This window comes from Panthera tigris, chromosome E1 (genome assembly GCF_018350195.1).
Source record: "Panthera tigris isolate Pti1 chromosome E1, P.tigris_Pti1_mat1.1, whole genome shotgun sequence".
Taxonomy (NCBI): Eukaryota; Metazoa; Chordata; class Mammalia; order Carnivora; family Felidae; genus Panthera; species Panthera tigris.
Genome location: NC_056673.1, coordinates 44,556,995 through 44,581,331, shown reverse-complemented (window position 1 = coordinate 44,581,331; position 24,337 = coordinate 44,556,995). Strand labels below are relative to the sequence as shown.

The following is a 24,337-nucleotide window of genomic DNA, read 5'->3' as shown; positions in this document are numbered from 1 at the left end:
GGCTAAGCGTCTGACTTCGGCTCAGGTCGTGATCTCGCAGTTTGTGAGTTTGAGCCTCGCGTCAGGCTCTGTGCTGACAACTCAGAGTCTGGAGCCTGCTTCGGATTCTGTGTCTCCCTCTCTCTCTCTGCCCCTCCCCTGCTCGTGCTCTATCACTCTGTGTCTCTCAAAAAAAAATAAACATTAAAAATTTTTTAAAAAATGTTTCACCTAAAATTTTCATCTTTATAGAACAGTGAAATTAAGGAAGAGAAGGCTTTTTCAATATGATAAGCTGGTTCCCTTGAGTGGGCCTACTGTACTGTACAAATATCTCTTTCCTTTCTTTTTAATTCTGACTTTTATTTTTAATTTCTTCCATTGCCCGCTTATCCCTCTCTTTTTCCTTCTTATGGTATAAGCCCTGAAGGGTGACAGTAGACATTTGTTGGCTCTGATGGCAACTTACATCTGAGGAGTTGCTTGGCTTCTAAAATAAACTCTAAACGACACTTACTGTTTTAAGATGTAGCTTACATTTTAGTTTTTTAAAAATGTTCCATCATGTTTGAGAAGAAGTGAAAATTTTCATGCAGATCTGTAAAAATCTAATTTCCCTGGAAGCTCCCACAGACACTTGTATGACTCACCATCAATTGGCAGTATTTTCAGCAGCTTCTCTAGTTCCTTATCTGTGAGCTCAATTCCGAGATTTCCCAGAACATTTTTTAGCTCACTAGATTCAATCTTCTCACCTTTGAAAATAAGAAATTTGGTATACATCTTCATTTCAGATAGCAGTAATCATTTCTTTTTTTTTAAAAGTTTTTAAATGTTTTATCACTTATTTTTGAGAGAGAGAGCGAGAGGGCAAGGGGCAGAGAGAGAGGGAGACACAGAATCTGAAGCAGGCTCCAGGCCCTGAGCTGTCAGCACAGAGCCTGATGCGGGGCTTGAACTCACAAGCTGCGAGATCATGACCTGAGCTGAAGTCGGACGATTAACCGACTGAGCCACCCAGGCGCCTCCAGATAATAGTAATTATTTCTAATGAAAAAAGTTATTTTAGGATAATTAATACCATCTCCTTGTTTTCAGACTGAAAACTACAGTAATAAAAACAAACAAACATTTTCAACTACAGAATCAATGTAGATGATAGGTCAAATTTATTTTCTTAATGTGAACAAGAGAGTCTTCTAAAATCAGGACAGACTACTTTCAGATTGAAATTTGATCTATTAATTAAAAAAATAGATGCTTATATGAATTTTTCTTTGAAAAAGTATTTTAATTTAAAAAATAAGAATTATATGATAAATACAATAAATTCATTACTTCCATCAATTTTAGGCTTCACTCTCTAATTTGCTGTGCCATTCTATACTGTGGTTATTAAACACTGGCGAAGTGAATTACATTATTGGCATAAACAACAGAGATTGTAGAATTTGAAAGCAAGAAATAGTATGGTAATTTCATTGCAAAATCAGATAATTTTATATCAATACATGTAACACTAGAAGCAAATATTTCATTAATAAATATAGAGAAATGCCAGAATTTACAAGTCAGTGATGAAGTACCAGGAAATATTAGCAAAAACCAAAATTTAATGTAGATAATTGGAATCCTAATTTTATAGTAACTTTTCAGTCACCTGTAAAATCTGTGATGTTTTCCATCAGTGTTTCTAGAGGAATTTTCTCATCAACTATAAGAGAAGATAAAATCGCAGTATATTATAGATCCCATATATTATGGATCTCATATATTATATGGACTTCAAATATTACATTCTAGATATAATACAAAAGTTTGTGGGAAAACATGGGAAGAACTATAACAGTTGCACTTAACTATGTGTCAGGCCCCATCATAATTGCTAATATTTATTTAAACAAATATTTTTGAACACACTTTTTAGATTATTATTCTACTCAACTTTTATTCTAAGACAAGCATGAATAACAAGAAAATTCTAAACATGAAAACCACGCTATCGCAATGGTGCAGTTTGGCCTATAATATCTCAAATTTATTTGTGTTAGTAAGGGGAAGTTACTTAGAAGTGAATGTGTCTAAAGAATCTGCATTCTTGTATTCAAAACTGGAAAGACTCAACTACTAAACATGATACTTACAGAGAACATAAAAGTCATACATATCACACATATAAAAAACTGGTTTAATTTTGACTTTGTTAACTGGATACTCATAACCTCAAATGACATTCTCTGTGTTTTAGTCATTGATATGGTGTCTCACACTGCTCTTGGGCCTTCCCTTTTCCCTATGAAAAAGGGCATTCCCCCCCCCCACCCAAGTTTCTTGTAACTAACCTCTCTCTAGGGTTAACTAGTATATATGATAATATGCTTACCACCAACATGCATGTTTTCAGCCAGATCTTTAAGTTCCGTATCTGCAAGCTTTATCCCCAGGTTGTTCAGAACAGTGCCCAGGTTGTTCATATTGACCTTCCCACCTAAGAAAAGTGACAGTCCATAAAGAATATTAAATGACTTCAAAAGAGAAGTTCTTACACTTTTTTGATACACATATCCCATTGTGAATTTCTTAAGCAGTAGATCATTATTCACAAAATTTGCTTTGGACCAAACAGAAAATGTTTGCTCTAAAGTGAAAAAAAATAAATTAATGTTCAACAATTTTAGCACAGAGACAAAATATTTTAAGCAGTCAATTACAAATTTAGAACTATGGCTACTTCCCTTGAGACTTGTCTTGGGGACCAGCCTACAGAAACACAAGGTTTTAAATGGCATTTAATACTGAAATTAGTTTGAGAATTAGGTACAGAAATATGGGCTCAGAGTACAGAAAAGTCTCTCAAGAAATGGATGAAAAAGGGAAGAAAGAGATTGAGTTGTGGCCAAAAAGGGGTGTGGAGAGTTCTAGTTTGCTTATTTTATAGGATGGTGTACGTTGAACATGTAAATGGGCTGAAGAGGTTGAAAATGGCCAGTGGGGCAAGGTCTTAAAAGATATGGGAGACAGTGGAGTCAAGGGCATCCTGGTAAGCTTTGAGGAGGAAGAGGGACTTCTCACTCATCCTTTATACTAACATGGGTGTGCTTAAAGATACCTGAATAGGGAGGGATTGAAGATGTAAAGCTGAGGGCTATCACTCTTGCCAGCCTCAATTTTCTTAATGAATTAAAAAAAATCTGGTTGAAAAAAATGATGTTCAATGAATGCTTAGGGAATTCTGGTACTGGAGGCAAACATTATGTAGTTCTAAACAATAGTAGGTTGACTTTTGATGAATGAACTTCCAATTTAGTTTTTTCTATTTATTAAGTTCTCTGAATCACTGCTAATCATTTATATTTTTTCCCATGTAAACATGAAATTTGATATTTCTCTTCCTGAAAATTTCGAAAATGACAAGAAAGTGTGGTGCTTTACTTCCAAGATAGAACATCAGATTCAACTGCTAAAATAAAGATTGAGGTCCAAAAAAGCATACATTTGCAATCAGTACATATGACAGATGGCAGCATTCAAATTCATATCTTGGAAACAGTATAAAATGAAGATCTCATATTCATTTGTATTCTTATTATGTTTCTCACTCACCTTTAAGGGACTTCACACCATCTAGCAACCTGTTTTTAAAGACCTTGTTATCATCTATAAAAAAGAACACAATTAAGGTCATAGAGAAATGATGTGGCTATTCACTAAAACTCTAGTAAAACTGAGATTTTCATGATTTGCCCTAGAAACTTCCCTCATTAAAATAAAGTTTGAGAGAAAATTAGGGAAAGTTTATAATATGGTAAGTCTATCTAAAATTTAGCATACAAGGCACTCTATAACATGCACAGCTTTTTTGGAAAATACCACCTCTGACCTTTTATCCCCTTCCGGTCTAACACCACTTCTTTCCCTTGGTTGCTTCCCACAATTGCCTATAGGTATCTAAAAAGGTAAGGGTAGCCTCAGAAATGTAGTCCCCTTGATGGCATGAGTCAGCATCATGGGGATGATTATTCCAAAACAGAGAGTTAAACTGCATAGATGGAAATTTCCCTCTAGAATAAGTGAACATTTAAATTATTTTGTTTGGCATTTGCTTGTTTATTTACTGTTGCATCTTAGCAAATGGGGATAGTTTGAGTTTCTAAAAAAAAAAAAAAGCTTAAGAGGAGACAAAACAAACACGGGGTAAAAAAGAAAGGCAAACCAAGAAACAGACTCCTAACTATAGGGAACAAACTGATGGTCACCAGAGGGGAAGATGGTGAGGGAAGGGTGACATGGGTGATGGGGATGAAGGAGGGCACTTGTGATGAGCACAGGGTGATGTGGGGATGTGTTGAATCACCAAATTGTACACCTGAAACTAGTATTACACTGTATGTTAACTAACTGGAATTTAAATTAAAAAATCTTTAAAAGCTTCAAAGAACACTTTAAGGTCACATCAGTATATAAATGCCTACCATTGAAAGGCAGATTTTTCAGCAGCTTTAAACGTTCCTTATCTGTGAACTCTATTCCCATGTTTTTCAGAATAGCTTTCACATCTTTGACATCAACCTCCCCTCCTTAAAAAAATAGACATCATTACATATACGAATTTAAAGGATCATCTAATGACTCCAAACAGGGAAAATTAATCTATGGCTATATAGATTGAATTGGTACAGAATAAAGAGCATAGGCCAATGAGACCTCTCCAAATATACTGACGATGACTTTCACAGAAAAAGAATTTGATCTCTAAGTGCTAATAAAAGAAGTCACAGTCACAATGACAATGGCAAGGCAACTCTGAACCCTGTGAGATTTACATTATGTATCTGCTATTCAATTGGAATATTTAAATTACTTATTCAAATAAATGTATAAAATAAGGTAAGATCTGTTAGTCTCATTTTTTGTCAGTTATCTGTAGTCTTTATCAAAATTTTACTTCATATATTATTTCACTAGTACAGAGTTTGGCCATTCTAAAAAAGAGAAGAGCAAAATATACAAATAAAAAATATACCAGAAAACAAATGAGTTGCTAGTAATTTAATGAACCAAGAAATAAATGCCATAACTAATATGGCAATTGAGGAATAATGATGAAATATAATTATTATAAATACTAAATGTTTTAGATTCATAATTTCTCTCTTACCTGTAGTAGCTTTTACTCCATCCATCACCTCTTTCAGACCAACCATTCCATTAGCTACAAGAAAAGGCACAATGAAAATAATGTCAGAAGCCCAGAAGACAAATTTAAGACATATATTTTAAGGAAACAATTCCATTAAAAATTCCTTACATCTTCATTTTACCCGAGACCATTTAGAAAATGCCTGGATCTCAGGGAGTTAAGATGATCTCCATTAATACAAAGGTCTCTTGTATACTAGAAACTGGGTCAGGAAAAGTGTGCTCTTCCTCGTATTTTGGATGCCATTATAAGCCATAGCTGAAGATACTATTGGAGTTGGCCAGGTATTCTGGTAACTTTACTTCATGTACCCACAAACAGCTGAGGAAGGGACCACTAATCCAGCTTGGTATGTTCTAAGATTGCTTCCTGCAGGAGATGTGTGTGAACTACATTAATGTATCAGAGCAGTTGATATGAAATATGGAAGGATAGAAGAGCCTTCACATGGAGGAGAAGTTGAGAAAAATGTCCAGGGACATCATGCTATGTGTGTGAAACTACAAGCAGCTCAACATGGCTGGAACAGTAGAAAAATGAGAGAAGATATGTCCACACAGGCAGATGGAGCTTGAAGGTCTCATGCACTATAATAAAAATCTTTGAACACGTTTTCGAATCAAGATTTCATTAGACAGGAGGATAGATAGAAGAATGGCTTGTTGACTTCTCTATAAATAGATTTTCAGATCCCTATTATTTTGCTTTCTTATTGTTTAGACTATTAGAGTCCTGACAGCACCCTCTGCAGTTTTTGGTATATTTACGGAAAGGTGATGCTGTTTTAGGTTAATTGTAATGAAGATCCAAGATTTATTCTGACTTTAAAATTGGGCTCTCCTCCAAGTGTCCATCAATAGATGAATGGATAAAGACGTAGAACATATGTGTGTGTGTGTGTGTGTGTGTGTGTGTGTGTGTGTGTGTGTGTGTGTGTGATGGAGTATTATTCAGCCTTAAAAAAGAATGGAATCTTGCCATTTGCAACAACATGGATGGAGCTAAAGAGTATAATGCTAAGAGAAATGTTAAAGACAAATACTATATGATTTCACTCATATGTGAAATTTAAGAAACAAAATGAGTAAACAAAGAAACAAAAAAAGAAGAGAGAGACAAACCAAGAAGTAGACTCTTAACTATAGAGAACAAACTGGTAGTTACCAGAGGGGAGGTGGGTGGGGGAATGGGTGAAACAGGTGATGGGGACTAAAGAGTATACTTATCACATATATAGAGAATTGTTGATATATTATATACCTGAAATAATATAATTTTCTATGTTAACTATATTGGAATTAAAATTAAAGACTTAAGTAAAAAAAATAAAATTGGGCTCTCCTCCAAGCTTTCTAACATGTATCTGCAATTAAATCTATTTTCAAACATATCAGATATAAAGGAAAAATTAAAAAACGGCCTGAGGTCATCTGTAGTGTTCACCATCAACTTGTAGATTTTTTGACAGCTTTGCAAGTTCCTCTTCCGTGAGCTCAAGTCCCAATTTTTTAAGGGTGTTGTCCAGGTTATTTACATGAACCTTTCCCCCTTAGGAAAGACAGAAGGTAGGAACATGAAAAAAAAGTGTATTATGCCAAAATTCTGCATGCATATCAACTTTCTATTTATTTATTTATTTATTATGTTTGTTTGTTTAAGGTGAAGTGATTTTTTCGTGCATGGAGAAGGGGTGTACAGAGTTGAAAAAAAATGCAAGTTCCATATGGAACTTCCTACAAGATAAAATATACGCTGTTATCAGTTAAAATGTGGGTAGACTGCAAGAATCATAAATAAGGAATGATACCAAAGTGAGGAGCCAGGATTCATAATTGGAATAAAAGTGTCAAGTTGGGGAATGTGAGACAGTATGACTTTTAATTGGGTCTTACTCACCATTGAGAGATTTCACACCCTTTAGCAACCTGTTGTGATATACCTTTCCAGCAGCTGTAAGAAAAGCCATAATTCATGCAATGGGGAAATTAACATGAAATCGCAAAAATGGTGTGAAATAAATAATAATTTAAATAAACAATTTCAAAAATAACATTTTAAGAAGAGTTGTCTCTAATTTTTAGTTTATTTCATCTAATATAATGAAGTTTGGAAACAGAAACCTCTCTCCTTGTGACAAACCTCTTTATTCCAGTACCTGAGGAAGTCTCCTTGCTCAAACATGTGTATAGCTTCCCTTTGCTTTTAAATTTCTGCTTCCCATCTTTATTTTTTTTTTCATGGATCTCCAATCTTTCTTTTTTTTTCTCTTCTCATGATACGAACAAATTAGTAGCTTGATAGGTAACAATATGTTTATCTGTTAATGTCAACTCTTGTCTAAAGGGTTATTTAACTTCCAATATAAATTCTAAGGGACAGTGACAGGTTGCTATATACTTATAACTCAATTTAATATTTTTTCTTTTATACTTTTGGGGAAAAATAAATAGAAACAAAGTTGAAAATATTTACACAGACCTAAAGACCAACAAAAGACCTCCATGACACCTCTATCAATCTCACCATCAATTGGCAGTGTTTTCAGTAGCTTCTCTTTTTCCTGATCTGTGAGCTCAATCCCCAGGCTTCCCAGGAAAATTTTCAGGTTATTAGAATCAACCTTCTCATCTTTTAAGAGAGGGAACAATAGACATATAAGCTTTCGGAACTCTGGTATTATATCAAGTTGTAAAATATGTACTATGAAGTTTAATGATATCCTAATTTCAAGATGAGGTGTTAGGCGAAGATATTCTCAATTGCAGAACCCTTGAGCATATCTTATGGTAATAAAGCATATCTTTATGAGCGTATCTTATGGTATCTTATGGTAATAAAATACCACATTTATTATAAATTGAAGACCATTTTTCCTAAAGCTGGAAAAAAACAACTTTCAGAATAAAATCTGATGAGTGAATTAAGATAACGCAGATTCTTATATAAATTATTCTTCAAAAACATTTGCTTTGGTAAGAATTATTGATGATATCAGGAATACATTATCTTGATCATTTCTAAGCTTCACCATGCCATTTTCTATACATTTCTAGATTTTTTTCATTTAAACATTTGTGACCCAAAGCATATTACTTGCACAAGTAACAGAAAACTTAGGATTTAAAATTGACATATAGTCTTGTATCCTAGTGTAGAAACTTTCCTAATGTCAATCCATGATTCATATATTTAAAAATAAAACATCAGAATTTATAAGATACCAGAAATACCACTGAAAAAAACTATTATAAAGGACTGAAACCCTAGATTTACATCAACTTCTCATTTACCTGTAAAAGTTTGCAGTTCCTTCATTGGTGTTTTAGGAGAAGTCCTCCTATCAACTGTAGAAGAAAATTAAAGTCATAATGAGATATAAAAGACTCATGAAATATTGTGAAAGACAATGTCGGAGTAAATATAATAAATCCTAACTTACTATGTGCCAGGCATTATCTTAAGTACTTTATATATGCTTACTTAAGAACTATTTACTGAAGAATATCTTTCTAGGCTATTAATTTATTCAGTTTTCATTGTCTTCATTAATACTAGAAAGAAAAGCCTAAACATAACAACATGCCATTTCAAAAGTATTAATTTTACTTATAGTTCTATACTATTTCAAAGCTATATGCATTAGTAATGGGAAGAAATTCAGAAGTACCGTCATCTAAGTGGCCTGCATTTTTCTTTTTAAAATGTGGAAGACTGTCTTCTAGTGACCATAATATGGGTAAAGAACATAAAAGACATTCATACAAAGGGCAATGTTTTCACGGTGACTTGGTAGCTGGCTGCTTATATGCTGTTTACATGCTTTGCCCATATTTATAGCTTCTTACTATCAATGTAGATTACCATTCCTAAGGGCCCTTTCCCCTCAACCTTTATTGTCCAAGCTCTCCCAACATGGAACTATGGTATCTGGAAACTTGCTCACCATCACTAGGGAGATTTTGAGTCAGAGCCTCAAGTTCCTTATCTGAGAGCTTGATTCCCATATTATCCAGTATTGCGTTCAAGTCGTTGACATTGACTTTCCCATCTAAGGAAAGAGAGTCCATGAAGAAAATTATGTAACTTCAAAAAAGAGGTTCATAAACCTTTTAGAGACACATGCCCTGTTGTGAATTTCATGAGCTATATGCTAGTGTTCACAAAGATTACATATCATTTCAGGGGGGGGGTCATATATTCTCTAAAGCCTATTCACAGACCCCCCTTAGTAGTAAGATTAATAATCCTTGTTTTAAAATGTGAAAAAAAAACACACCAATTTTAGAACAAGAGACTAAGGACCTTATTATGCCTATAGAGAAAGTCAACTATGACATTAGAACGAAGGTCACTTCTCGTGAGATTTGTCTTGGGGATCAGACTATAAAATACAAGGTTTTAAATACCATTGAACAAATGCCAAGTGAATTCTAGTTCTGGAGGCAAACATTTTTTACTTCTAAACAATAGGTTTTGATGACTGAATTCCCAGTTTAGTATTTATCTGCAGCTGATTAAATTCCCTGAATCAGTACTAATTCTTGTCTGTCACATTTTGCTATGCAAACTTGAAATCTGGTATTTTTTCTCTTGAAAAGTTTGGAAGAATCTTGAGAAAGTAGAAGGCTTTCTTCCTAGATATAAAGTAAAAGATCAGCAGCTACCGTGAAGCTTGATCTTCAGTGGGAGCATAAATTTACAATCAGTATATATGACCAGTATAGCAGCAACCACTAATACCTTGGAAACAGTATAAAAGCAAGGATCCCATATTGGTCTACACTCTCATTATGCCGCTCACGTACCTTTTAGAGACATCACAACTTCTAGCAACCTGTTTTGAAAGATCTTGTCATCATCTGTAAGAAAAGGCAGAATTTAGGTCACAGAGAAATGTGGAAAATCACAGAGAAATTAGGAAAAATGACTTTTCGAGAGTTTTCTCTTATTTTAATAAAATTTGAGAGAAAATTGGGTGAAATTTAGCACATCATGCACACCTCTGTTCTTCTTCCCAATCCTGCCTTTATTCACTTCCAATTATTAATCCTTTCTTCTTTCACAAATCCCAGTTTAACCTTTGTTTTTTCCTTTTTTGTTTTTCCCTATTGATAAAAAGACCCATCATGATGGAAACGCTGCTTTCTAATCTAAAAGTAAAACCACTTAGGGATTCATTTCAGGTATAAGTGGACTTTCTAAAAAAACATTTTTTTTTTTTGAAATGGATTTTCTATATCCTAGAACTTAGGAAATGGAGATAATTTTAGAGCTTCTCGCAGACGCAGAAATCTAAAACTTCTTTTTGGGGACAGCTGGGTGGCGCAGTTATTTAAGCATCCAACTCTTGGTTTTGGCTCAGGTCATATCTCACGGGTTGTGAGATCAAGCTCCGAGTCCAGCTCCGTGCTGACAGTGCGGAGCCTGCTTGGGATTCTCTCGCTCTCCCTCTCTCTCTGCTCCTCCCCAACTCACGCATGCTCTCACCCTCTCAATATGAATAAATAAACTTAAAAAAACCCACTCTTTGAATACATCAATATTTAAAATGCTTACCCTTAAAAGGAAGAGTTTTCACCAGCTCCAAGCATTCTTTACCTTTGGGCTCGATCCCCATGTTTCCCAGAACAGCTTTAACGCTATTGACATCAACATTTTCTCCTTAACAAAAAGATTAAAACAATGACATACATGGAATTTAAGTACAATCAAATTATTGCAAATAATTAAACTAAATTATGATGCTAAAACAATAGGATTATGAGCTGGGGAAAGTAATGATCACTGAGCTCTGCCCAAATACATGGAGATAATGTCATTTATGGAAACATAATTGCCTTTTTTAAAATAAGTTTATTTATTTTTGAGACAGAGAGAGACAGAGCATAAATGGGGGAGGGGCAGAGAGAGAGGGAGACACAGAATCAGAAGCAGGCTCCAGGCTCTGAGCCATCAGCCCAGAGCCCAACGCAGGGCTCGAACTCACGGACCATGAGATCGTGACCTGAGCTGAAGTCAGACGCTTAACCGATTGAGCCACCCAGGTGCCCCAGCTTTCTAAAGGCTAATAAGAGATGGCACTCTCACTCTTAAATACTGAGAACAATACTGAGGGGTGATCGGGGGTAGGGGAGAGGGGAAAGTGGGTGATGGGCATCAAGGAGGGCACCTGTTGGGATGAGCACTGGGTGTTGTATGGAAACCAATTTGACAATAAATTATACTTAATAAAAAAACAAGAGAGAGAGAGATGGCACTCTCAACGGCGGTCATGAGAATGTATCCACAGGAGTTCCAACTATGGAGAACATAATTAACCAAGGGCCCCACCTTCTGCTTTGAAATTAACCTGTGTTTTTTTGCACTAATGCCATATGTATCATTGGCCCTGGCCAATCACAAGTGCAGCCAAGATACTAGGGGAGCCCTGTTCCTGGAAGATACAGGATGGTGATTCTAACCAGAGGATTCTTGAAAGCACTTTTGCCAGGCCCTCCTCAGACTGCACGACAATCTAGGATGCTTCCGCCCAAACATTTCTTCCTCTTTCCTTCACCTGGTGCCAGATTTGCCCTGCAGTCTGACAGCCTCCCAGCCTTTCAGGCATCCTCCTTATTTTCTCTTACGCAGGCATTTCCCCTAATAATGTCCTGGCATGTTTAACCCTGCCCCGGCTTTTGCTTCTTGGGAGGCTTGGACTAACATACTCAAAATGACAATGACACAAAGTGGGTATTATAGATCTCTTTTGTCAATTTTCAAGCTGCAGATGGCTTATCTTCATAATTCTATTGACATGAAGAATGTATCACCTCTCTTTTAAGTAATTACCAGGGTCTTTTCCAAAGATTCATTTCACCCTTTATTGTACATTTTGGCTGTCTTAAAATAAGGAAAATGAAGTGTATTCGTGAAGAATACATCAGAAAATTCTCCAATTTCTGGGCTACTAGTTATGAAAACCTTAAACAAATAGGAGGTAAAAATGATACAATTAGCCTAGCAATTAAGGCATGAAGAAAAACAGTACTGTAAAAATTAGGATCCCATGTTTACATTAACTTCTCAATCACCTGTGACAGCTTTCACGCCATCCATCACTTTATTCAGATCAACTTTTCCCTTAGCTATGAAGAGAAGGGACAATTGAGACATGTAATCAATGTCATGAAATCCAAAAAACATATACAAAGGATATATGTTGATGGAAAATTCCAGATAAATTCCATTAATATCATAATTTTATACATACTTATATTAAATCTGTGAATTTCAAGGATTTAAGCTGATCTATTTTTCCAGTGTTTCTGGATCATTGGTATTTATCAGCTCTCTGGTAGCACTTCAGGTACTGCTGTGAGCCATGAATGCCATAGCTCATATAGGAACCACTAATTCAAACTAGGGTGTTAAATGTATACATCATAGAGTATGTAGTGCCTGGACAAGTTAAAATATCATATTTTAACTAAAGGAAAGGGGAATGCATAGAAAGAGTCTTCTACATGGAAGAGGGGCTGAGAAATATAAAGTAAAACCACACCTGGATACAACATATACAACATATACATATGCAGTGCATGGAGAACTATAGTCGGTTCAGCACTGCAGAAGAATAAAGTATGGATTTGGGAAAGGAAAGTTCATACAAGAGAGGTAGGTTGGACTCAGATTATTAAGGGATTTGTAAGTAATTTTAAGAAGCTTAGCCTTTATCTACTAGGTTATATAGAATCATTGAGTGGTTATAAGTTCAGGAATGATATGGACCAATTTGCATTTTATTTTAATTTTCTTTAAATTATAATTAATTTTATTATTACAAAATTACATTTATATTGAAATATATAGAGTGATGTCATCAAGATGGTGACATAAGTTTTTCCTGACTTCAGTCCGCCTCACAAAAAGACCATCTTGCAAGTATCCACAGACAAGACACCATTGTGAAAATCCCAGGATATGGTTGTGAGGCTGATGAATCTCCCTGAACCACAGAGACTGAGAAGGACCACATTAGAAGGGTAAGACAATCAGCTATGCTCTGGCTGCACTGCCCCTCTCCCAGGCTAGTATAGTGCTGCACTGAGAGGGCTTCCCAGAGCCCCCCGCAATACCTATGGGACAGGACCCAGGTGGGCCTTCCAGGAAGCAACCCCCAACTCTGGAGGAGCTGGATGTCTACTCTCAATCTAAAGGTGTCCTCAGATCTAAAATGAGTCTCTTGTAGACAGCAAATAGATGGGTCTTGTTTTTTTATCCATTCTGATACCCTATGTCTTTTGGTTGGCACATTTAGTCCATTTACATTCAGTGTTATTATAGAAAGATGCGGGTTTAGAGTCATTGTGATGTCTGTATGTTTTATACTTGTAGTGATGTCTCTGGTACTTCGTCTCACAGGATCCCCCTTAGGATCTCTTGTAGGGCTGGTTTCGTGGTGACAAATTCCTTCAGTTTTTGTTTGTTTGGGAAGACCTTTATCTCTCCTATTCTAAATGACAGACTTGCTGGATAAAGGATTCTCGGCTGCATATTTTTTCTGTTCATCACATTGAAGATCTCCTGTCATTCCTTTCTGGCCGGCCAAGTTTCAGAAGAGAGATCGGTCACGAGTCTTATAGGTCTACCTCTATATGTTAGAGCACGTTTATCCCTCGCTGCTTTCAGAATTTTCTCTTTATCCTTGTATTTTGCCAGTTTCACTATGATATGTCATGCAGAAGATCGATTCAAGTTACGTCTGAAGGGAGTTCTCTGTGCCTCTTGGATTTCAATGCCTTTTTCCTTCCCCAGATCAGGGAAGTTCTCAGCTATGATTTCTTCAAGTACACCTTCAGCACCTTTCCCTCTCTCTTCCTCCTCTGGAATACCAATTATGTGTAGATTATTTCTCTTTAGTGCATCACTTAGTTCTCTAATTTTCCCCTCATACTCCTGGATTTTTTTTATCTTTTTCTCAGATTCTTCTTTTTCCATAATTTTATCTTCTAGTTCACCTATTCTCTCCTCTGCCTCTTCAATCTGAAGCGTGGTCATTTCCATTTTATTTTGCAGCTCATTTATCGCATTTTTTAGCTCCTCCTGACTATTCCTTAGTCCCTTGATCTCTGTAGCAATAGATTCTCTGCTGTCCTCTATACTGTTTTCAAGCCTAGTGATTAATTTTATGACTATTATTGTAAATTCACTTTCTGTTATATTGTTTAAATCCTTTTTGATCAGTTCATTAGCTGTCATTATTTCCTGGAGATTCTTTTGAGGGGAATTCTTCCGTTTGGTCATTTTGGATAGTTCCTGGAGTGGTGCAGAACTGCAGGGCACTTCCCCTGTGCTGTCTTGAATAACTCACGTTGGCGGGTGGGGCTGCAGTCAGACCTGATGTCTGCCCCCAGCCCACAGTCAGACTGGTGTGTGCCTTCTCTTTCTCTCTCCTAGGGGCGGGATTCACTGTGGGGTGGCGTGGCCCGTCTGGGCTACTTGCACACTGCCTGGCTTGTGGTGCTGGGGATCTGGCATATTAGCTGGGGTAGATAGGCAAGGTGCATGGGGGCGGGAGGGGCAGGCTCAGCTCGCTTCTCCTTCTGTGATCCGTTTTGGGAGGGGCCCTGCGGCAGCTGGAGGGAGTCAGGCGTGCTGCTGGAGATGTGGGTCCGCAGAAGCACAGCGTTGGGTGTTTGCGTGGTGCAAGCAAGTTCCCTGGCAGGAACTGGTTCCCTTTGGGATTTTGGCTGGGGGGTGGGCGAGGGAGATGGCATTGGCGAGCGCCTTTCTTCCCTGCCAAACTGAGCTGTCATCCCGGGGCTCAGCAACTCTCCCTCCCATTGTCCTCCAGCCCTCCCGTTCTCCGAGCAGAGCTGTTAGCTTATAACCTTCCAGATGTCAAGTCCCGCTTGCTGTCGGAACACATTCCGTCCGGCCCTTCCACTTCTGCCAGCCAGACTCGGGGGCTCTGCTTGGCCGGCGGGCTGCCCCTCCACCCGGGCTCCCTCCCGCCAGTCTGTAGCACGCACCACCTCTCCGCCCTTCCTACCCTCTTCCGTGGGCCTCTTGTCTGCGCTTGGCTCCAGAGACTCCGTTCTGCTAGTCTTCTGGCAGTTTTCTGGGTTATTTAGGCAGGTGTAGGTGGAATCTAAGTGATCAGCAGGACGCGGTGAGCCCAGCGTCCTCCTACGCCGCCATCTTCCTCTCCGTCCTAACTCTACTATTCACTGATTTAATACAGAATATTTTTCCCCAACATAGTAGAGGTGTCATATATTAATGTCAAATTAAAAAAAAAAGGATTTGCTACCAAGACACCGAATTGAAATTATTTATTCTTATTTATTATTTTGAAAGAGAAAGAGAGACAGAGGGAGAGAGAGAATGAGTGAGGGAGGGGCAGAGATAAAGAGAGGGACAGAAATCCCAAGCAGACTCCATGTTTTCAGGGCAGAGCCCCATGTGGTGCTTGATCTCATGAACCTCAGACCATGACCCGAGGCAAAATCAAAAGTCGGCTGCTTAACCAACTGAGCCACCCAGGCACCCCAGAATTTAAATTTTATTACTAACACGTAGAGATTTAAAAGTCTAACTCTAAGAAATTAGATAAAAAGCGATCTATCAAATGAAGGATAAAATGGTAGAATAAGCAAAGAAATAAAAGTCTTTGAAATATAATTTTGAGTAAAACTTATATTCTTAGATTATATTAACTTCTCACCTGTAAGAGTTTTCACTCCATCCATCAATTTATCAAGATCAACCTTCCCATTATCTATAAAAAAAAGGTAAAGATAAAAATAATAAAATGATGCAGACTCAGAAAAACAGAGTATGAAAACCTTATATTGTGAAAGTCCACTTCTCTTCGTTGTGCTCTATGTCAATCCTCAACTTATAAATCCATTTCTTCAGAAATTCTATGATAGAAGACGTGCCCTATTCCCTGTCAGAGGTGAGCCAACTATCGTCCATTGGCCAAATCCAGCCCACTGCCACGTATCTTTTTATTTTTTCACCATCTATTTTTATATGGCCCATGAGCTAAGAATCATTTTTACATTTTCAAATGATTGTAAAACCCAAAAGGATATTATTTGTGACACATAAAACTTACACAAATTTAAAATTTTAGTGTCCATAAATAAAATTTTATTGGAACACAGCCACACTGATTTGTTTACACATTGTTTACAGCTGCTTTTGTACTACAACAACATAATTGAGAAGTATGACATCATCCACAAAGCCTGAAATATTTATTATTTGCCCTTTATAGAAATATTGCTGACCCTGCCCTAGAAGATAGAGTCCACTCAGAGGCAATTTATACTCCTGAATTGTTTAGATTCACCCTACTTTATAAACCTGGAAGAAACTATTATTGATGTTGGCCATGTTCTATGACCCTCCTCAATTATGGTATATCCATAAATCCTACCTATCATTGTATAATAAAAGGAAAAATGAAGTAATCTTTCATATATTCCCAATATAGTTTTTTTAAAAAGTCTTTTCAATTACTATGATAATCATGGAATGGCTAGTGACATATGACTGGTGTATTTTTGAAGCAATTGTTAAAAAACTTCATTCATCTCATTATAGGCAAATTTCCCTTTTTTTTTTCTTATTTTCCACTACTTTTATTTACTTAGTCATCATACATTAGTTACTGACAAGTGGTCAAGAAGTTCCTAAGAAGAGGTATGGTATTTAACAGGATCACAAAGATTGCCACTGAAACTGCTAGGTTGGCTCGTCACATTTCCACAGATTTTGATGGTAATGAGACAATGAGCCCAAATGGATTAAGATAGTTTATTACTTATACCCAAGAAGTAAGATCAGCATGGTGTTGGATCTCTGACACTTTAGTCCCAGAGTACAACACGGAACCAGCTGGACAGTGGACTGGTGGGACATACGATGAGTTGTTCTGCTGCTGGGGAGCTCACTCAAATGGTACGCAGCAAGTTTTATAGACTTATACAGAAATCTGCAGCTGTATCCTAAGGGAGAGAGGCGGAAAGTTGTGTTCAACTGAAACTAGGGAGATGAATGAGAAATGACCTTGTGACCGTCTCCTGTAGATAGGGAAACAGATGGAGACACTGCTTGGTGGCAGCTGTTCACAAGGCTGTCTACTTCTCCTTATTCCAGGAGGAATTGTGACGCTTTCAAGAAAGACTTTGGTAAGATTGTGGTCAAGATATATTTATGTGGCCTAGGTGGAGATGTGCAAAGTTGTTAGAGAAGAACCATTTCCCTCAAATTACATATCTAATATTTGAAATATGCTAGGTCTTAAGGGTACAAAGATAATTAAAGTACACTTTCTACTTTCAAGAACTTCAGAGTTTAGAAAAACTGGTATGCTAAGTAAATAAAATTCAGAGATAGTGTACTTTTATGGAAGACTCTGATCAAATTGCCTGAAATTTTCCCATATACACCACATAGTAATTTTCCTTTTCCATAAATAACAAGTTAAATTAGGAGATTATTATCTATTATTGTTGAGCCAAGTATTTTATTCATTTATATATATTTTAATATAATTTACTATCAAATTGGCTTACATACAACACTCAATACTCATCCCAACAAGTGCCCTCCTCAATGCCCATCACCCTCTTTCCCCTCTCCCCCACCCTCCATCAACCCTCAGTTTGTTCTCTGTATTTAAGTATCTGTTGTGGTTTGCCTCCCTCCCTCTCTGTTTGTAACTATTTCTTTTTTTTCCCCTTCCCATCTCCCATGGTCTTCTGTTAAGTTTCTCAAGATCCACATGAGTAAAAACATGTATCTGTCTTTCTCTGACTTACTTATTTCACTTAGCATAATACCTTCTGGTTCCATCCACGTTGCTGCAAATGGCATAATTTTATTCTTTCTCGTTGCCAAGTAGTATTCCATTGTATATATAAACCATATTTGATCTATCCATTCATCAGTTGATGGACATTTTGGCTCTTTCCATAATTTGGCTATTGTTGAAAGTGCTGCTATAAATATTGGGGTACATGAGCCCCTATGCATCAGCACTCCTGTATCCCTTGGGTAAATTCCTAGCAGTGCTATTGCTGGGTCAGAGGATAGTTCTATTTTTAGTTTTCTGAGGAACCTCCACACTGTTTTCCAGAGCGGCTCTACCAGTTTGCATTCCCACCAACAGTGCAAGAGGGTTCCCATTTCTTCACATCCTGGCCAGCATCTATAATCACCTGATTTGTTCATTTTAGCCACTCTGACCACTCTGATCACTTGGTGTGACGTGGTATCTCAGCGTGAGTGTGGCTTTGATTTGTATTTCCCTGATGATGAGTGATATCGAGCATCGTTTCATGTGTCCATTGGCCATCTGGATGTCTTCTTTGGAAAAGTGTCTATTCATGTCTTCTGCCCATTTCTTCACTGGATTATTTGTTTTTTAGGTGTGGAGTTTGCGAGTTCTTTATAGATTTTGGATACTAGCCCTTTATCCGATGTGTCATTTGCAAATATCTTCTCCCGTTCCGTTCCATCGGTTGCCTTTTAGTTTTGTTGATTGTTTCCTTTGTAGTGCAGAAGCTTTTTAACTTGATGAGGTCCCAATAGTTCATTTTTGCTTTTAATTTCCTTGCCTTTGGAGAGGTGTCGAGCAAGAAATTGCTGTGGCTGAGGTCAAAGAGGTTGTTGCCTTTAAGCAAAGTATTTTAAATATACATATGTCCTATTGTAAAAGATAGATTACAAACTGTAAGAAGAATATGAAAATCATCTAGGCCTGGAAATCGGCTAACTTGCTTTTTTTTCCTTATAATTTAGAATATTTATTTTATATCATTGAATGATGTTTAGAGTTAAACCGATTTTTAAAATATCACTCTTATGCAGGGGCACCTGGGTGGCTCAGTTGGTTGAGCGTCCGACTTCAGCTCAGGTCATGATCTCGCAGTCTGTGAGGTCAAGCCCCCCACCTCGAGCTCTATGCTGACAGCTCAGAGCCTGGAGCCTGCTTCAGATTCTGTGTCTCCCTCTCTCTCTGCCCCTTCCCTCCTTGTAGTCTCTCTCTCTCTCTCAAAAATAAATAAGAAACATTAAAAAAAATTAAAAATTAAAAAAAAAATGTCATGCTTATGTAAACAAAAATATGCGAGATAAACTTGCAATTACTATAATTTCATATTTAGAATCTAATTCTTTTAAATTGCCGTTCAGCTCTTCAACTCAGAATCACTGGTGTCTGCTTTTGTCTCCAAAATATTGTCCAGTGTGCTATCAACAGCACTGGTGACACAGCATTTCTTAGATGAGGGCTCCGCTAGAGTTTTTTATTTAAAGCTAACAAGAAATTAAAAATGTTTTTTGAGAGTAGTTGACACATAAGGCTACATTGGTTTTAGGTGTACAACGCAGTCATCTGATAGGTTTTTACACGTGATGCCATAGCGCCACAGGTCTAGCTACCATTTGTCACCATACAACGCTATTACAATATCATTGGCTATATTCCTTATACAGTGTCTTTTATTCCCACGACTTATTCATTCCATTACTGGAAGCCTGTATCTCCTACTCCTCTGCATCCATTTTGCTAATACTCACATCCCCACCTCTCCGGCAATCAGTTTGTTCTCTGTATTTACAGGTCTGATTGTTTTTTTGTTCGTTTATTGACTTTTTTTTAGATTCTACGTGTGAGTGAATTGATATATTTGTCTTTCTCTGACTTACTTCACTTAGCATAATACCCTCTAGGTCCATCCGTGTTGTCCCAAATGGCAAGATTTCATCTTTCTTGACAAATATGGCTGAGCAATATTCCAGTGTGTGTGTCTTCTTTGTCCATTCATCTATTGATAGGCACTTAGGATGCTTCCATATTGTGGCTATTATAAATAATGCTGCAATAAACATAGAGTGCATCTATCTTTTTGAATCAGTATCTTTGTTTTCTTTGGGTAAATACTCATTAGTGGAATTATTGGATTATATGGTATTTCTAGTTTTAATTTCTTGAGGAACCTCCATACTGTTTTCCATAGTGGCTGTACCAATTTACATTCCCATCAGTAGTGCACAAGAGTTCTTTTCTTCTACATCCTCACCAACAATTGTTATCCTCACCAACACTTATTATTCTCATTGTTTTGATTTTAGCCAGTCTGACAGGTCTGAGTTGATATCTCATTGTGGTTTTTATTTGCACTTCTCTGATAATGAGTGATACTGAGCATCTTTTCATGTGTCTTTTGGCCATCTGTATGACTTCTTTGGAAAAGTGTCTATTCAGATCCTATGCTCATTTTAAAAATCAGATTTTGTTTTTGGTGTTGAGTTGTATAAGTTCTTTATATTTTTTGGATATTAACCCCTTATTGGATATATCATTTGCAAATATCTTCTCGCATTCAGTAGGTTGCCTTTTTGTTTTGTTGATAGTTTCCACCACTGTGCAAAAAAGACTTTTATTTTGAGGTAGTCCCAATAGTTTACTTTTGCTTTTGTTTCCCTTGTGTTAGAAGACATATCTAGAAAAACGTTGCTACAGCTGATATCAAAGAAATTACTGCTTGTGTTCTCTTCTAGGACTTTTATGGTTTCAGGTCTCACATTTAGGTTTTTAATACATTTTGAATTTATTTTTGTGTATGGTATTAAAGAGTGGTCCAGTTTCATTATTTTATATGTAGCTGTCTAGTTTTCCGGACAAATGGTCCAACAATACCATTTGTTGAAGAAACTGTCTATTCTCTATTGTATATTCTTGCCTCTTTTGTCATAGATTAATTGACCATGTCATCACGGGTTTATTTCTGGGCTCTCTATTCTGTTCCTTTGATCCATGTGTCTATTTTTATGCCAGCATCATACTGTTTTGATTAGTATGGCTTTGAAGTAGATCTTGAAATATGGAATTGTGATATCTCCAACTTTGTTTTTCTTTCTCAAGATTACTTTGGCTATTTGGGGTCTTTTGCAGTTCCAAACAAATTTTAGGATTATTTTTTCTAGTTTTGTAGAACGCGCTTTTGGTAAATTGCACTGAATTGTAGGTTGCTTTGGATAGTATGGACATTTTAACAATATTTGTTCTTCCAATCCCTAAGCATGGAATATCTATTTGTTTGTTGTGTCATCTTCAAATTCTTTCACCAATGTGTTATAGTTTTCAGAGCACAGATTTTTTTCCCTCTTTGGTTAAATTTATTCCCATTTCATTCTTTTTGGTGCAATTAAAGTTAACAAGAAATTTTGACAAGTTGATGTCTGATGTCCATCCTCATTGCTTTGAACTTTATTTTACCTTTGTGAGGGATTTGGCAGTTTCTTTTGCCTTCACTTACACTGTATGGTGTATCATAGGCAATTCTTTTGTGTATGCATCATTAACAATAGGTAGTATAGATTTTCTACTTGTGGGTTTCTTTCTTTCTTAGGTCCAAAAAGCATTTTGTTGTAGCTTTGCAATAAAATTTTGAAAAACAGAATTGTGGTCTTTCCTCCAATGGTGAGATGTTTTCTTCACTAATCATAAATTTATACTTTGCCACTGTTTCCATGCTTTTCCTGTAGACACAACTTTCCCTTCAATTCTTAATGACAGCGCAATTTTTTTGGAGAAGTTTTTAAACAGCAATTAAACTCAACACATGGGGTACCAACAATACACAACTTAAAGTGGTAATGTGCCACAGTGACAGGCTAAAACCAAATTCACAAATGCAGACTCAATGACAAGAATGTAATAACTCTACTATGTGATTGGTAACAATTATAAGATGCATCCTGATTCACATGCTAAAATGTGAAAGTATTATTTACATATATATATTTTTTAAATTTTTTTAATTTTAAAGAATATATATTTTTTAAATAATGAAATATGAGGCTGATTCTGATTCTGCCATGGCCGTATCAGCTCTCTACAATCTATTTTTCCTGATGATTAGACTAAAAGTCTAAAGAAAACACAAAAAGCAACAACACTAGACTGTAGAAGAGAACCAAAACTTGCAGAAGTGACTGGCAAGGGGAGTGAGCCTTCTGTTTTGGTTTTCTCTTTTCCCTAATGGCTTTGTCCTGAGGGTGGGGCCCCAATCACAGAACTGCAAGGCAGAGCAGGAAGCTAAGACTGATAAAAACTCCATCTCTTTGACCAGGGAAACCTGGAAAAGAGGCCCCTTCAGGTTGGAAAATATGGGGTAATTCCAGAGAGGAGAGAACAATGGAGAAATGGATCCCCTAATTCTGTGTATGAATCTGTAAAAGTCTTGGGCTCACTTTTGAGTTGTGCATGCATGAGACAGATACAAAGAAAGCATTCTTGCAACGGCTTTGAGAACTGAATTAAGATTTAAACCAGGGCCCAAGTCTCAGACTAACCCAAGTGGCACATGCAGACAGACCCACAGCAGTAAAACAAAGCTTTGTAGAATGAACTGAGACTGGAACCATCCAGAGAAATGGGAGATGGAATTTGTGTTCTGAATCTCAGAGTTGATTACCTGCTAAAACAAAACCCACCAGCATTGTTCAATGAATTTTAAAAGGACCCAGAGTCTACACAACAAAATAGTTGACAAAGTTGAGGATACAATTCAGAATTATTTAACATACAAAAAGTTAGGAAAATGAGATCAATTATCAAGTGAAAAGGCAATCAACACATGCCAATCCTTGGATGACTCAAGTGTTAGAATTATCAAAAAAAAAAAAAAAAAAAAAAAGGCTCTAAAACAAATATTTTGGTCACAGAATCCCTTTACACTGTTAGAAGTTTTTGGAGACTCCAAAGAGCTCTGATTATCTTGTATGCTAAATCGTGAAACAAGTGTTAACAAAAATCAAAGGACTGAAATCATGCAAAGTATGCTCGCTGACCACAACAGAGTTAAATTAGAAATGAACAACAAAAGGAAATCCGAGAAATTCAAATATTTTGAAATCAAACAACACATTTCAAAGTAATCCATGAGTCAAAGAAGAAATTACAAGAGAAATTAGAATGTATTTTTATCTGAATAAAAATTAAATACATGAGACACAGTGAAGGTGGCGCTTAAAGTAAAATTTATAGCCTTAAATAACTATGTTAGAGAAGAAGAGAGATCTCAAATCCATAATTAAGTCTTTATCTTCATCTAGGAAAGTAAGAGCAAGCCAAACCAAAGACAAGCAGAAGGAAGAAAATAATGAAGATTAGAGTGGATATGAGAACAATGACAGAGAAACTCAATGCAACCAAACATTTAGTCTTCGAAAACATCATCAAAATTGACTAGCCAAGAAAAAAAGAGAGAGGACACAGATGACTAAAATTAGTAATGAAAGAAAGGATTAACCTATTGAACTTAACAGTAATTTAAAGGCTAAAGAGGGAATACTGTGAACAACTTTATGCCAGAAATTAAACAACTTACATGAAATAGATTCCAAAATGGACACAAGCTGCCAAAATGGAATAAAAAAGAAACAGAAAATCTGAATAGTGTTGTAACACACAAGAAAATTAAGCATTGGAAATTTTCTCAGAGAGAAGGGACTATGTCCAGATGGCTTCTTTGGTAAATTATTACAAATAATTAAAGAAATAATATCAGTCCTACATAAATTATTTCAGAAAACAGAAGTGGGAAAAAACACCAATTCATTCTATGAGGCTAGTGCTACCTTAATATGAAAGCTAGACAAAGACATCACAAGACAAACTCCAGTGGTGATGCCTTGTAATGATACTGGGAAGGAATGAGTTTTAGTAGAAAAATCAAGAGCTCAGACTAAGACAAGTTAAGTTACAAGTTATTTGAGCTATCCAAGTGGAGATTGCAAATAGGTAGTAAATAAGCCAAATAGAGATCCAAGGAGTGTTTTAGGTTAGGAATATCTATCAGTGATTCATTACCATACAGATAGAATTCAGAGCTCAAAAAGTAGGTAAGATCACTTAGAGAACCCATCAGAGCCTTGAGTTATTTCAACGTTTTGAAAGAAGGTACAGAAAAGTAGAAGACGGGAAGATAAGATGGGGAGAAAAAAACCCCAACTAGTTTTATGATCAGGTTTACATAGAAATGGATCATTCTGCCCACTGTGTGTAGAGTGGATTTAAAAGTAACAAAATTATAGGCAGAGAGAGAGTTATCTAGCAGTCTAAGAAGAGATAAAAGGAAATAGAAATAAGGG

General features: G+C 36.5%; 1 protein-coding gene across 1 annotated transcript in view; it reads right to left on the bottom strand.

The window, feature by feature from the left end:
- Positions 1 to 24,337, bottom strand: part of LOC102964258 — a 194,792-nt gene that overhangs the window by 69,901 nt on the left and 100,554 nt on the right. Inside the window, exons 41-54 of the mRNA XM_042965462.1 lie at positions 15,888 to 15,941; positions 10,736 to 10,840; positions 9,985 to 10,038; positions 9,123 to 9,227; positions 8,470 to 8,523; positions 7,703 to 7,807; positions 7,076 to 7,129; positions 6,623 to 6,727; positions 5,138 to 5,191; positions 4,452 to 4,556; positions 3,583 to 3,636; positions 2,363 to 2,467; positions 1,640 to 1,693; positions 630 to 734 (exon numbers count right to left, since the gene is read on the bottom strand). Coding sequence (XP_042821396.1) covers positions 630 to 734; positions 1,640 to 1,693; positions 2,363 to 2,467; positions 3,583 to 3,636; positions 4,452 to 4,556; positions 5,138 to 5,191; positions 6,623 to 6,727; positions 7,076 to 7,129; positions 7,703 to 7,807; positions 8,470 to 8,523; positions 9,123 to 9,227; positions 9,985 to 10,038; positions 10,736 to 10,840; positions 15,888 to 15,941 — 1,113 coding nt within the window. The remainder of the gene's footprint in view (positions 1 to 629; positions 735 to 1,639; positions 1,694 to 2,362; positions 2,468 to 3,582; positions 3,637 to 4,451; positions 4,557 to 5,137; positions 5,192 to 6,622; positions 6,728 to 7,075; positions 7,130 to 7,702; positions 7,808 to 8,469; positions 8,524 to 9,122; positions 9,228 to 9,984; positions 10,039 to 10,735; positions 10,841 to 15,887; positions 15,942 to 24,337) is intronic.